Source organism: Primulina huaijiensis, unplaced genomic scaffold (assembly GCF_012295235.1).
Source record: "Primulina huaijiensis isolate GDHJ02 unplaced genomic scaffold, ASM1229523v2 scaffold25443, whole genome shotgun sequence".
Classification (NCBI taxonomy): Eukaryota; Viridiplantae; Streptophyta; class Magnoliopsida; order Lamiales; family Gesneriaceae; genus Primulina; species Primulina huaijiensis.
Genome location: NW_027356198.1, coordinates 241,018 through 255,776, shown reverse-complemented (window position 1 = coordinate 255,776; position 14,759 = coordinate 241,018). Strand labels below are relative to the sequence as shown.

General features: G+C 35.5%; 2 protein-coding genes across 2 annotated transcripts; one reads left to right on the top strand and one right to left on the bottom strand.

Moving 5' to 3' along the window:
• Positions 1–1,022: 1,022 nt before the first annotated feature.
• LOC140967587 (cysteine proteinase inhibitor B-like) lies at positions 1,023–1,409 on the top strand. The gene has a single exon (XM_073428199.1). It carries the CDS (start codon positions 1,023–1,025, stop codon positions 1,407–1,409), a length of 387 nt encoding a protein of 128 aa, XP_073284300.1.
• Positions 1,410–1,588: 179 nt separating this feature from the next.
• Positions 1,589–11,996, bottom strand: LOC140967491 (probable UDP-N-acetylglucosamine--peptide N-acetylglucosaminyltransferase SEC). Its single transcript, XM_073428033.1, has 28 exons — positions 11,648–11,996; positions 9,586–9,731; positions 9,355–9,453; positions 9,210–9,260; positions 8,865–8,981; positions 8,724–8,780; positions 8,226–8,345; positions 8,011–8,073; positions 7,839–7,917; positions 7,329–7,438; positions 7,172–7,225; positions 7,011–7,078; positions 6,787–6,889; positions 6,150–6,352; positions 5,561–5,657; positions 4,307–4,378; positions 4,080–4,156; positions 3,885–4,001; positions 3,707–3,791; positions 3,466–3,633; positions 3,243–3,353; positions 3,074–3,160; positions 2,854–2,981; positions 2,693–2,775; positions 2,503–2,608; positions 2,260–2,406; positions 1,977–2,097; positions 1,589–1,873 (listed from the first exon to the last, which is right to left on the bottom strand). The coding sequence occupies exons 1-28, from the start codon at positions 11,829–11,831 to the stop codon at positions 1,760–1,762; spliced, it is 2,967 nt and encodes a 988-aa protein (XP_073284134.1). The 5' UTR covers positions 11,832–11,996; the 3' UTR covers positions 1,589–1,759.
• Positions 11,997–14,759: the final 2,763 nt, after the last annotated feature.

The window sequence follows — 14,759 nt, the reverse complement described above, 5'->3', positions numbered from 1 at the left end:
CTATAAATTTCAAATCTACTTCTTATATGTTTATATAGTGTTTCATATTAATTAAAATGTATTTCAAGTTCACTAAATAATAGAGACATTTGAAATACATTATACTTTTATGTAATTAGTGTAAATGACTAAAATATAGATTTAAGATTTCATTTATTGTTTCGTTATTAACAATCACAGTATAATCGAAATCTATGAATTTCAAATTCTTTATCTCCCCAAATACAACCTAAATAATCTTAATTTATGGACAATTGATAATAATGTAGCAACTTTAACCTGTTTCTGAATTATCCATCAGGTTTATGTGTATCTCCTAGATTATTGTATGTTATACATTAAGTATTTCTCCCTCAATGAGTATATATTTCAACTTTCATAAAAATAAGAGATACTCACATGATCAAATGATATTGGAATAGAAAGATAAATACTCTCGATGTAACATAGACTAACTTCATCATGTTATGTTTTCATACACATGGTTTTGATATCATTTATTCGCGATTGAAATCTGAAAATTTAAAGAGTACGTGATCTGATACAAAATAATTTTTAGTATCAACTCATGTAGTCCAATATGACACATTTGGTTTGGTTGGCAGGATAGAAATGAAATGAAATAAAATAATTAATGAGTAAATTCTGTTCTTATTTGATTATATACCAAACAATGCCTAACATTATTATTGATCATAATCAATTTGTATTAAGAAACAAAAATGTTTGAAAATACCAATTCCAAACATGTCGAATGAATGAATCGATTACTTGCACGAGGCGCCAATATATATATGTATATATTTAATCGTCCACTAATGCATGCAGCGACGTGAAATGTCCTCCATCGGCATTTGGCACGGCTGATGGCATGAAAATACGCGGCGGTTTGTGCGTGTTGGGTGTTGCCACCGTCTTTCATACGTGTCCATGAGCCCTCAGCGGGCCAAACTCCACTCATCCTCTATATATCTCCCCATTTTTTCCCGTTTCATCAATCCCATAACTTGAGTACATCAAAAATGTCAAAATCCCCCACCATTATCTTCCTCCTCCTCCTTCTCGCGCCGCCACTGTCCATCCCCTCCTCCGTCGCTGTCGGAGCAAGAGTGGGTGGCCGGACGGAAGTGACGGACGTGGAAAGAAACGGGGAGATTCAAGATCTCGGCAAATTCTGCGTACAACAGTACAATCTTCAGCTCCAGAAGAAGGGCAGCCAGGCTGGTACGCAGCCACTTGAGTTCTCCAAGGTTGTGGAGGCGCAGACTCAAGTGGTCTCTGGGATCAAATATTTCATGAAAATCTCGGCTTCGGGACAGATTTATGACGCAGAGGTGGTGGTTAGGCCGTGGGTTCGTGCCAAGGAGATGCTAACTTTCGCACCTTCCCCGCGTAGCACCGGCGATTAATTATTAGCGCTGTGCGACTCTTAATTACTTGAGAATGTATCGTAAAAAGTACTAATAATATTTTAATTATTACTATTATTAAGGTGTTATTTGATTTTCGTAATGTTAAATACATCTCGTATTTTAATCATCAAAAGTATATACATTAACGTTGATATTTGAATCTATTTATTTCAAATATATTTTTACAATTTTATAATAACCGGCCTCATATTTTTCTGAGCCGAATTAAGTTCCATAACACTTTAAAATTATAAATTATATAATACTATCATACGAGTAGAACTAATCCTCCTACAATCCTCTTTCTTTATCTACAAAAATCTAATCTTTTTTCTCTATATATAAATCTAATGGTCATGTGGAAATTCCAAGTCATTCTCAATGACTTTGAAGGCTTGAGGATGCTGACCAGAACAGTACAAATTCCACATCCTGAAGTAGGCACGCTCCAAATTCTTCACCTGAAAGATGGTAGGAAAGGTGTAACGATGTATTCATTACTTAAATGTATTCATTACTTAAATGCAGAGGATAATAGCCTTGTTCTAAGATAAGACGACTGACCCATCGTGCAGTGTCAAACAGAGGGCAACTCAATCGGGCAGCCCTGAGTCTGCTGGTAAGATTTTGAAGCTTCAAAGGATTCATGGCCAAAGACACCGCTTTTTCTTCGTACTCTTTCATACTGACAAATACGAAGGTAAACCGTGACAATAGGCACACAAATTCCAACATCCACGTATTAGGAAAATGTAAAGAGAATGCAATTTATAATTGATGCCATAGAAAAAGGGTGTGAATAACAAACAAAACTTGCCACCAGATGATTACAGGTTGAAACACCTACCTATGAACAATCATCTCGTCCCCAACTCCTGTCGCCAAACAGAGCGAACCAGCAACTCTAGTCGCCATTTTCTCAAGCGGAAGAGTGACCATAGGTAGTCCAGCCCAAAGAATATCTGTCCCTGTTGTATGTGCGTTGCAAAGAGGCCTATCCAAAAGGAAATCAAGAAAAATTGATCACTCAATTCAATTCAATAACGCATTGCTTCAAATGGTTTCTGCTATAACCAAAGTGAATGCTTACGTATCAAGAAATAAGTCTGCTAACGAACTGCGTCTAATGTGTTCCTGTTTCATTGCAACATCTGTGAAGATTATTTGGTCTGGTAACACACCTAGTGAAGCAGCACCTGGGCCATGGAATAACAAATTATCAGGATTTGCCTACGAAATATACATTTTCATTTTTCACCAGAAAAATATCTGTAGCATACGTGCACGAAGCCTCATCTCCCCTGCAGCCGGAAATCTAAGAAGCCAAAGTGCACTCTTTGGGACACGCTTAAGGATATTGCACCTGCACGAGTAAACCACATGCTTTATTTCTGATTTGATGTATATAATACTCACAACAATGAAAGCTAAATCACATTACCATGTCGTGAGTATTTCAGGGTCCATTTTGTAAAGTTGATTGAAACAGGCGAATATAAATTTGTCCTCAGGAAGTCCATAGTCCGATCGCTTGGGATGGCAGTTTGGATCCAGTACATCACGGTTTTTCTTAAAGACATAACAGTGTGGGTAAGAATAGCAATAATCAATATTGAAAAGTTGTGTGTGCGCTTTTGTGAGAGAGAGAGAGCAGTGTTTACCTGTTTATAGTCATTCACAAAATAGCAATGAGGAAGACTAACTATTTTTTCAGAGTATATATGAGAGTAACATGTTGGAGAAACGAACTGTCATGAAACAAAAAGAAACAGTTCAAGACAATAAAGTTGCATGCATAGCAAAATCGTAAGGGCAAAAAAATACACATACCTCGTCAGTAACCAAATAATGTATGTAGGTCGCTCCAGTTGTCCCAGGAAACCCCATATAAGACACCTGGATAGGAGCAGGCTGCATAGCAAATATTTCATTTCTTGCACCCTGCAGAGCACAGAGTCAAAGTCATTTATAATGCAAGAACTCAACAATGTAGCATTCAAAGATATGATGACTAACTGGAAAAAGGAAAAGTGACATCATGGTAAATTGATACCTTGGTGTACCCATTTAGATTGATGAGCACTTGTATCTGATGTTCATTGATCATCCTCGCTATCATATCAGATGACATTGAAGACACATCAATGAAATGCTCCGCTTCAGATTGGATACGAAGCCTCCATTCAGTGCCATCATTTGGACTCAATGCATAGCAGAATATCTATAAGGGAACCATAAAAAACATGTTAGAAAAGCAGAAATGCTTAACCAAGTTAGGCACAAATGAAGCTTACCTCAACATTATCTCTATTATGCATGCCAAAAACCGAACCCATAAGATGAGACAATGGATGGTTACCAAAGTCACTGCTTACATATCTGTAAGAGACGAGACATAATTTGAAAAAAAGGTACTTTCAGTCCCAACAGAGGAGATTCGGAAGGAAAATGAGGAAAAACTTGTCAACAAACCCGATCCTTAACCGGCCATTCCTGCCCCCGCTCTTTACAGGCAATGGAGGAGAATGATTAAAAGAAGGAAGTGAATAGCGGGATGCTACTACCAAAGAATGTACTGCATATTTTCGACTGCACATATATAAAAGCTTTTCATTAGAAAATATTTCATCTGCAATCATAAAAAAAATGAATAATGAAATTTCTCACCTGATCTCCAATGCAAGCATGGGGTCAAGGGGATACGCAATTGCATGGAAAGGCTGCACACTTGGGATGACTGACAACTAAATAAGAAGGGAAAGTCAAATAGTAATCATTATTGACAATAATTAACTGTCATATGGATGCAAATGGACAAAAGAGGGAACTAATTAATTTTCAGATGGCAGCAGGAGACGAGCATATAAAGTTTGCAAAGAGGACTTCTGACAAACCTTAATCTGTCTCCTAAGTATCCCTTCAACTTCAATAAACATCTTCTCCCGATCATCCCAGTCACAGACGCACTGAAATAAACACCATTGAACCAGCCAACCATAGTAAAGAAATTAAAACCAATTAATCAATTAAGAACTCAGAACCAAATTAATAAGAAGTCAAACTGATAACTACTAGCTCACACACCCCTAAACAGATGAAGTGACAATGAGATTACAAGAGAGAAATCTCCGTGAAGGAAAGTACTTTTCCAGCTTCTAAGAATCATTCTCATGATATATCACAAGATTTTTAGTACAAAAAATTCTATTCCCAAAACTTCATGTGCTCAGACGCAAAAAGATTTAGTATAAATTCACCACCTTTCCTCATATATGTCTCATCTGCCAAAGTTCCCTCATCAAAAGCTTAATAGCATGTACATCTGTTAGTATATAACACAAGAGCATTTTCTCCTACTAAAATGACATTGTATCTTTAGCTTGAACACCTCTTCAAAAAATGAAAAACTACATCCATGGCCTTTGAAGTGTCCAAATTACTGCTATCTCCTCTTCCAAAATTATAATTGCACCTACCTTACTTGAGGTTTACTAACTTCTACAACTTCCTCTGTACAAACTGAGAATATTTTGAAGGTGACGTAACTGACGTTTCTGCCCCTTTAAACCTAATCCTTTAATTGCAATTCAAAGTTCAATTCAATGACTCGTTAACTCTAGAAACTACAACTTAGGTAATCATACAAATCTCATCACACGTGTGTATTTACCTGTTTAGTGCTATACCTAACACTCACAATATAACCGAAAAATCATGCATCAATAATGCCTGAAGACAATGGTCTCCACTGCCCTCCAATAAATAACCCACCAAGTTTAATCATCATGTCATTTTGGTATCAGGTCGTGGAAGAGTGTTGTTGACCTAACAAAGCATGAGACAAAAGAGTCCAGGAAATTCTCAACTTGCAAAACCCGAACAATGACTACTTATTTAAACTAAGCAGGTAACAAAATGAAAGTCCCCAAAAAAGAGAGTACATCCAAATGAGCAAGAAACAAACACGGACCTGAATATCAGTAAAAAGTCATTACTACAACTAGAAAAGCCACAAGAATTTCAATAAATGGGACACATAAGTATTTGGATATTAAGTGATGTATATAGTTTTTGGTTAACAACCCATTCAAATCTCAACTCAACCGTCAAGATAAATCCAAGCTCTGATTAGCGAATTGTAGGTGTACCTGCAAAGTGTGAAGAAGGTTACATGTTGCCTCAGGGAAATCTGGGCGCAACATCAATGCTTGCTTATAACTTTTAATAGCTGCTTCCACATGACAACTGCAAGCAGCCCACGAGGTAAAAAAATCATATGATCATGTTAATCATCATAAATACGAGTAAAATGTCCCAAAGTGATCATTGGAATTTGAATTTCATCAAGCTTCCTTTTGTGCGATTTGATAGGAAAATACAAAGGAGAAGTACAAAATATGAGAAGAACTATTATGTACTACATTTTCAAAATACCCAAGCCCAATATCACATAGAATAAAAATCTTAAAATTGAAATTTGCTATGTATAAAGTAAAATTAAAGAAAACCTAGATTTGTTTTCTTTACTAAACTCAGAATTCAAACAGAGAACTTATAACCCGACCCATCACCCCCAAAAATATAATGATAGTAAAAAGAGAATAGCTACAATGATTACCTTGTCACATAACTGCAGGATGATAAAACTAGGTGGGTAACACACTTTCGATTCACATATGATTTCTTAGCCTACAAAATGAAGGACTAAATTTTACAAGAGAAGAAATGAAAATGTACCTGTCCTTGTAAGCGGAAGCCAAATTTGCATGAGCCTCAGCCATCATTGGTCGGATAGCAATAGCATCGAGATAGTCTTGAATCGCCTCATTAACTCTTCCAATTTCTTTGAAAGAGTTTCCTCGATTAACCAGTCCATCTGCAGCCAATGGATCTATCCTTAAGACCTCGTTGTAGCAAGATATCGCATCTGCATGATTGCCCTGTAATTGAAGAAAGTAAAACCATGGACAAATTTCTGATCATATCTCATAACAAGTGAGCGACAAGTTAGGACTTGAAAATGTATTCACACCCATCCTTTCATATAGCTGCTTCTAGATCGAAAGAATGAATGGATTTGACTAAGGTAATTAGTTTAGGCAACGGCGAAAATTGTAAAAGATATTTGAACTTTGTCTGCCCATGGTTGTTTCCGGTGCCTAAACTATATGCTCTCTTAAATGGTCTTTATCAAACTAGGCTGAATAGAGTAGGTAGAAACTTCTCATTGCATGGATTGTGACATTGGTAACTCACACAAAACTTTGACGGGCACAACCTTATCATTTCTAGAGATGCAAACAAAGCACCTTAATTCATAAGACTAGTTTAAGCTCTTTAGACCTTTTTTGAAGGAAAAGAACCAGTATTGCACCTGTTGTTTGTATATTATAGCTAAATTATTGAAAGGGGCGGAAAGTCCTGTTGTGACAGACAGTGTTGCCTTGTAGCATTGAGCTGCAGCACTCATCATATTCCTTGAAAAAAAATAGCAGACGGAATTCATGAAAATCAAAATGATAAAACTAGAATTCAAGGGGAAAAGAGTCTGAAACAAGAACCATACACACAAGCGGTGCACATTGATACTTAACATACCACTCCATATAAATATTTCCAAGATTGGTGAGAGCTTGAGGATGACTTGGTTGAAGAGATAGGCATTGCTTCATAGACAAACAGAATTTGAATTAAAAAGCAGCAAACAGAAAAAAACAATGAACCCACAACCAATTCAATCATGGTGAAGGATAATTTACGTGGTAGCAGTGAATTGCATCCTCCACTCTACCAGCATCTTTCAATGCATTGCCCTGCAGTTGAAAAACATTAAAACAGAACATCACCTAAATGCAACAAGTATTAATTTACAAATTAAAATGTTAAATCAGCACTATTAACAAATAAAATAGCAACCAAGTTATTGTACGCCTCCAGGAATCCAGGATCACAAGCAATAGCTCGTTTGTAGTTGATTATTGCCATATCAAGGTTGTTTTCCTCATAGTACACACTTGCCAAGTTGCCTGCAATGGTTGGCATACATTACTGTAAAAAAATTTTACTTTTGACAATAACATGAAGTACTAAACCGTAAGAGAAAAAACAAATGAATTGCAAGTTCAAACTCAAGTCATATTGTCTTAGATAAGTCGAGTACAAACTTAGTCACATTATCTTAAATAAGTCAACAGAGTACAAACTTGGTCACATTATCTTAGATAAGTCAAACAAACAGAATGTCAGATTACAACAAGATGATATCTAAAAATTAATATATGATTGCATTTTCCAACAAAATTTGATTTACTTCTTTATCTCCAAAATATTCTTTACCGCACAAGAAACACTAACCCTCACTAATTTATCAAATGGTGATAAGCAACAAAAAAACTGACCCTATCAAGGCATAAAAAAGAAACTCACCAAAAGTCATTGCGCTGTCTGGTCGTGACTGCAGGGCTCGTTGATAACATACGATAGAGTCTTGAGGCATTCCCAAGGCCTGGAAAATGTAAAGAAGACCGGTCTTTCCCCGAATTCTTCCCCTTGCATTTACAGCTACCCAACCTTACAACCAAATTATGTTAGAATTTACCTTGTAAACATTTCCCAAATTCAAGTAGGCATCTGAGAAGTCAGGCTTCAACTTCACAGCTTCCTGAAAATAGAACAATACACAGTCAGCAGTATGCACAAAATAAAAAAGCATCCGATTTCAAACAAAATATCAAAGCATACATAAATTAGACAACATCCAACTCACAAGACCTATTACATTTTTAAAAGGATAAGAAAACATCAATCAAATACCTTGTAGTAGTGTAGGGCCCTGTTAAGATCACTCGCCTCCATACAAAGACCAGCAAGATTAGACCACGCAATAGCAAAAGTTGGCTGTATGCGGAGTGCTTCCATATAACACTTAGAGGCCTGAGAAGAAAAGACCGATTTCAAACCTTCAATTAGGAAATAGCTAACGAAGTCTATGATCCTAAGGCAGTTTCTGTTGCAATAAATTTGGTGAAGTGAATATTGCAAAATAGTTGAGACATTTCACCGAGATGATTGATGGTGTGGTTTAAATAACCGGTTTGAAAATTCAAAAAGATATTAATGCCGAAAGTCATAAGATGTAAAATGACTAAGAAGCCAATTACACTACCAGCAGACCATCACAAGATGTAATTATTGTTCACAACAGATGCATAAATCCAACACCCCCCCCCCCCCCAACCCAAAAAATAACAAGCAATTGTTGAATAGCTGAAAAATGGTGGCAGGCTAGCGATTGGACACCTGCTTTATTACCTCTTGCACTAGTCCTTGAGCTTTCATCAGATTTCCGAGGTTACTATGAGCATCAACCTAATAAGTTGTATGTTAACACAGATGTGAGACTACCAACACGTTGATAAGGATAGTAACATAATTAAAAGAAAAGAAACTTACCAAAAGAGGATTCAAAGCAAGTGATTGACGACAGCATTGGGCTGCCTCATTCAACCTTCCTTTTCTCATGTAAGCACTGGCTAAGTTAGACCATGCATCAGCAAAATTAGGTCGAAGCTGTATATAAAATTTACATCATAAATAGACAGCACAGTTTTATATTATATTACACTGAAGTGTGCAGTTACTCCAAGATACTAAATGTCAGCAGATCCAACTACAGTGATACAAGCTAGGCTAGCACGCATGATAGTACTAATACTAGTACTAGTATAGTAAATATCAAAGTGACAGACAGACCTCAATCCCAATACTAGTATAGTTATATCAAAGTGACAGACAGACCTCAATCGCAATCAAGTAATAGCGAATAGCAACATCAATGTTGCCTTTCTCCTGCCAGAAAAATATAAATAACACAAGTCAGAAACTTCACCGTCAAACTAGCAAAAGTTCAGTGTCAGGAAAAAAAACCATCACAAAAACATACTTTCCAAGCATTTGCCATATTCCCATAGCACTCGGCAAAATGTGGATCAATTCTAAGAGCTTCTTCGTTCTTCGCAATACATAAATCGAAGTCGTGTAACTAGAAAACAAACAGTACAAATTCTAGCTTGAGATGATGCCTTGCTGAACATACTAGTTCAAGTGTTCAACTTTAATAACCCAATAATAAAAGTATAAAACGTAACATAAAAACATGTAGCAAACCGGTAACCTGATAATAAACAGCACCCAACAGAAGAAGGTTATCAGTGCGTCGCGGATTTCTATCATACACAGCCTTGCTATGTTCTAATGCCTGCTTATAATTTCCTGCTTTGTAATTCTGATGAGCAAGGTTCAAGAGCATGTCCACGCCAACTGAATAATGAGAAATAAGAGAACAAACCCAGTAAGACTCCGTATATATAATTGTACTCCAAACTAACATATGAATTAAATTAGAAAAGTTTATTGCTCCATATGTCCTTGTGATTTGGCTTCTATCATTTTAACTCTCAATTAAATGATCCACATTCTCGTCACAGTTCATATTCAGGAAAATGCTTTCATTGCCTGGACATCTACTGATAGATGCTCATGCTAGGTTCAAATAATTGTGGGAACCTCCCAAAAGATTTAAAAAAGAAGATTCTCAAAACCTGGAATATTCTTATTTGTTTATGGAAGGGCATTTTTGTTTATGGTGCTCTGTAAAAAATATTGTTGCATTTCTTGAACGTATATTTTGAGAGAATCTCAAACATAAAATTAAGGTCGGATCATACAGTTGGAAAACTGCAATGCAGTAAAAATTATTCCAATTGCAGTGGCATCACATGCTAAAGTTTGAACATATCTATTAAACTTTAGTAATACTGCAAATACTTGTCCATCAATAAGATTTGAGATAATAAGCAACTGTAAATCACTAAATCCACATATCTATACAAAATAAGAGTTGGAAGTCCAGGGACAATGATTTCAATGTCGGTGAGTTGGAAAGTTTAATTCCTCAACTGCAATCAACTTTCTATAAGTTAATGAATAATGTAATTTCTTGGGAATATTGACCCATAATCCATATATTAACTTTGTTATTCCATTAAAAGCCATAACTAATACCCAGAAGATCCCAGGCATGCTAAGATATTTTTGTGTTAAAAGGTCCATGATAACATTTAGTACTTCAAGCTTGAGAGTAGCATTCCCCCCACCCCCAAATTTCTTGTTCAGCAGAAGTGTAGAACATCTGAAAGAAGAAAACCTGAAAGTGTGAATCCTCTTCCTCCCGCTAAAAGTAGCCAAAGTATCTTGTCCCACCATGAGCACTTCTTATTTACACCCAATAAACATGGGCGGCAACAAAAGTGTAAAACTTATTTTTGCTCTTTGTAAAACCTATGCCATCAATTTGGGTCAAAAAATGAGAAAGAAGAGCCTCAAACAATAGATTTTGAAAAATGATTCTGGTCCTTCTGAATAGGTAAACTGGTCAGGCTATGCATCAACATAATAGATGTGTAAAAGATTTTTCGAAATATCTATAAATCTACATACATGAATGAAGGACATCTATTTAGAAACCATTTGTGCATTTAGGATTAAATTTTATTTCCATATTTTCTATCGGCATAAATACTCATTCTCTTCCTCTTCAAAGTCCTTTCAGTGCTCTAGAGGCAAATTTTCCCCCCACCCCCTTTATCTGAGAACTGTCAACTGCCTATAAAATTTGTAACTAAAAAGACTTTAATTGTTTCATGTGGTTTTTACATTTCCCCTAGCAATGATAAGTAGCGTCATGATTCGATAGCTGACATGAGTTCTTCCAATTTGGAATTTTCGGTAATTGGATTGAAAATAAGGCATCCCATGACTAAAGCTAAATTATAGAGACAGTGTAATTGTATCACTGAGCAACTTGAGATGGACCACATCATTTCTGAAATTCAAATAGCACTCAGTGACAAGGCTTATCACATAGAATGCTTAGAGTCAATAAATTTTGTTCCCGGTTTTTTAAAAATAGTTGCAGCAATACCGATCATTCAAACCAAATATTTAGTTAGACAACAAAACAGCCACAGCTTTTGCAAGTTTTACATTTCCCTGAATTGAGATAACAAAATTCTGAAAAGGATAAATTTTTTAATTTCTCGATAAGACTCACAATTCCACGAGTAACAATGAAACTAACTCGCCTAACACTCAAAACCCTAATTCTTTTAACAAACAAGACAAAAAATTCTAAGCAAAACGTAATACAAAAATCACAAAACTGAATAAAATGGAACCTTCGCTCGAAAGCTCCGGCTTGACGTTAACCCCGGAGGGGAAAGACAGAGATGGATCGTCTATGTGATGATCGGCCGCGACATTGTAAGGAGCCCTAGACCCCACCTGCGACTGTTGCTGCTGCCGCTGTACCTGTTGCAGACTCAGGTTGTGCTGCCGCGGATTGCTCTGCAACGAGAGCATGACTCGTGATCTAAACAACTACCAGCTCCGCCGCGGAATTAATCTCGTAAAACTGCGGAAAAGTTCGAAATCCCAACGGAGAAAGGGAAATTGGGGAGAAGAAATCCCTGGGAAGGGTCTTTTCTAGAGAATTGTATAAACACAAAAGTTAAAAAGAATAATGAAAGGAAAGTAGAAAAGAATAGAATTAGAAAAGGAGAAGGAAAGGAAAAAAGAATAGAATAAGATCCGCAAAAAAGCAAATTCACCCCTAAAGATACATTGTTTTCACTTTTCGATCCTAAACATTGTCAAATCGATACCATATACCCCATATCCCAGTTTTCTTTTCCAAATGCTTTTTATTATTTTCTTGATTTGGGGAGCAGATTACAATTAGGTCTTAATTTAATATATTGTCTCGAACTTAAGATTTTAATGTTAAATGAGCTACAAATCATAAGCCTAAATGCTTATTTCAATATTTGATTATCCCGAGCCAATTGATTGGAACAAGTTCAATTAGCACGATTTTTAAATTTTTGAGTTGGGAAAAAATTGTTATATAGGAATTTCAAACCTGAAATATCGTCTCAAACTTCAAATATTAATGTTATATGAGCTACAAATCATAGGCATTAGTGTGATTTTTTTGGGGCTTAGAATATGAAAGATTGAAATAAAATAAAGAAGATGAGCTAAAAATAAAATTTTCTCAAATAATCAGAATACAATTGATGTTATACCACAACATTAAAAAAAATATTAATTAATTGCATATACTCGTACTCCACAACAAGTCAAGCTAAGCAAGGGTAGATATGGACGGACGGAGAAAATAAAAAAAAGATTCAGTTAATCAAAGTGTTATTTTCAACGATATCTTCTTTTATCTGAAAACGATGATACGATGTCATTGAATACGTTGGACAATATATTATCTTTTTAGTACTTGGATACCCTCAAGAAGCACCAATCTCTCCCGAAAAAGATCTATCTGCATGAAGCCGCCGACCAAATAAATATATATTGTTATATATAAATTAGCAAAGTATTCTTAAGACACGGCTTGCGGGGGAGGGTGTGGTTTTTTAATAACAACAAATGTACCGAAGGACACGATGTCGAGGGGATCCAATTACGAGAAGCCTACCTGAATATTGGCCAAATTATAATAAACACAAATGATTAACTGATAAAGTTAATCGAGTCTGGTTTGATCTGATATCGTTTGACTATCAAATTCATCGATTTTACAAACAAATCGAGCTTACTCGAATATTTATATTTGAAATATACTGAATTTGAAATGATATTTATCGTGTTCGAATATATTCTTAAATTATATCGTTCAATAATTTGTGAACCATTCACAAGTTAATGCATTTATTAATTTTTGTAAAAAAAATTGTAATCAAAATGTTAATATTGGGACTTAAGTTTAACTCAACCTCAAGAGCTAACTCAAAGTGATGATTATCCAAGTCTATATATACAACATCAAATGAGTTAATCCAGTTGATGTGGAAAACACACCCCCTCAGGCCCAACATTGAACACCTAGAGCGTGACGTTTACAAGACATTATTGGGTGACTCATAAGATAGTCCAACACATAATAATAGGTATGAGCTCTAATATCATGTTAAGATTATGTACTTGAGCCTAACTACATTCAGGATTGCTCTATAGATCACCTGATAATGTCTTGTTAATTTTACGCTTCAGTTTTTCATTCCTGAAGATGAGATGGTGTTAAATGACCTACATCGGCTGGATTAAGTATTTGAAAGTTGTATATATAACTTGGACAATTATTCTCTCTTGAACCAGCTTTGAGGTTGATTTAAGTCCATGTAACATAAACAAATCGACTTATCCGAGTTGTGCTTCTAAAGTTCGGACATAAAATCGAGCTTGAATCTTCATACTAAGATACCCATATGAAGTTTTCCTTTCAATTTCCCATCTTTCCCTTTTCCAAATCAATGAAGTTTCTAAAATTTCTCTACCAATTTAAGTACTATTTCAGAGTTTATAAAGCATGAAACGAATTATGCTCTTAGTATATATGGATGAGTATAATCCAATTTTTTCAAGAATAGCAATAAAAATTACCAGAATGCATAAACAGGAAAGAAAACTTGAAAGTTACAAATTTAGCTAATTATTACTTTGTCATGTTCTACCACATGATGTATAAGGTCCGAATGTGTTAATAAATGCATTGCTTTTTCAATATTACATTTTCTTCGGCTGTTCTTCACATGCATGCACAAGGAAAGTAGCACGCTACATTTAATTATAGGCACGATAGTACTTTACTATTAAAGATTCATTTTCAAATGTACTCGCTGTTGTCATAATGTAAATGATGTAAATTATAAGCACAAGTCAGTTCCCCGCACAAACACATGTGTGTGAACAGCCATTTTTAGATGGAAAAAACCACCTGATCCCTCTACGAAATGTAACGATGATGCGACTATATTTAAAGAGTTCAAATGTATTGGTTTCGAGGCAGTGGTGCATGACTCCGATGGATGCTTTATAGTAAGCAAATCATGTACGGAAAATGGTTTGTTTGAAGCTAGAGAGGCCGAAGCACTTGTCTTTTAAGATGCTATTGTGTGATCTCCATAATGTTATTTTTGAGAGCGATTCTAAGCTGGTGGTGGATGCAATCTCGACGACAACCATGAACTTATATTAGCTCAATTTGTTGTCAAAAACAAACTTCTTCAACATGTTCAAAGACAAGTAAATATGGCAACTCACTCTCTTGTTAAGGCTGTCATTTTTTTATGCTAGTCTTTATTTATGTCTCGTGTCCCATACATTATTTGTTATATCATTTACCAAGATTGTACGAATGTTGCCTAATTGATGAAATATGAATCATTTTTTTTTTAAAAAAAAAATAATATTTTTTTTTTTTTTTTTTAAAAA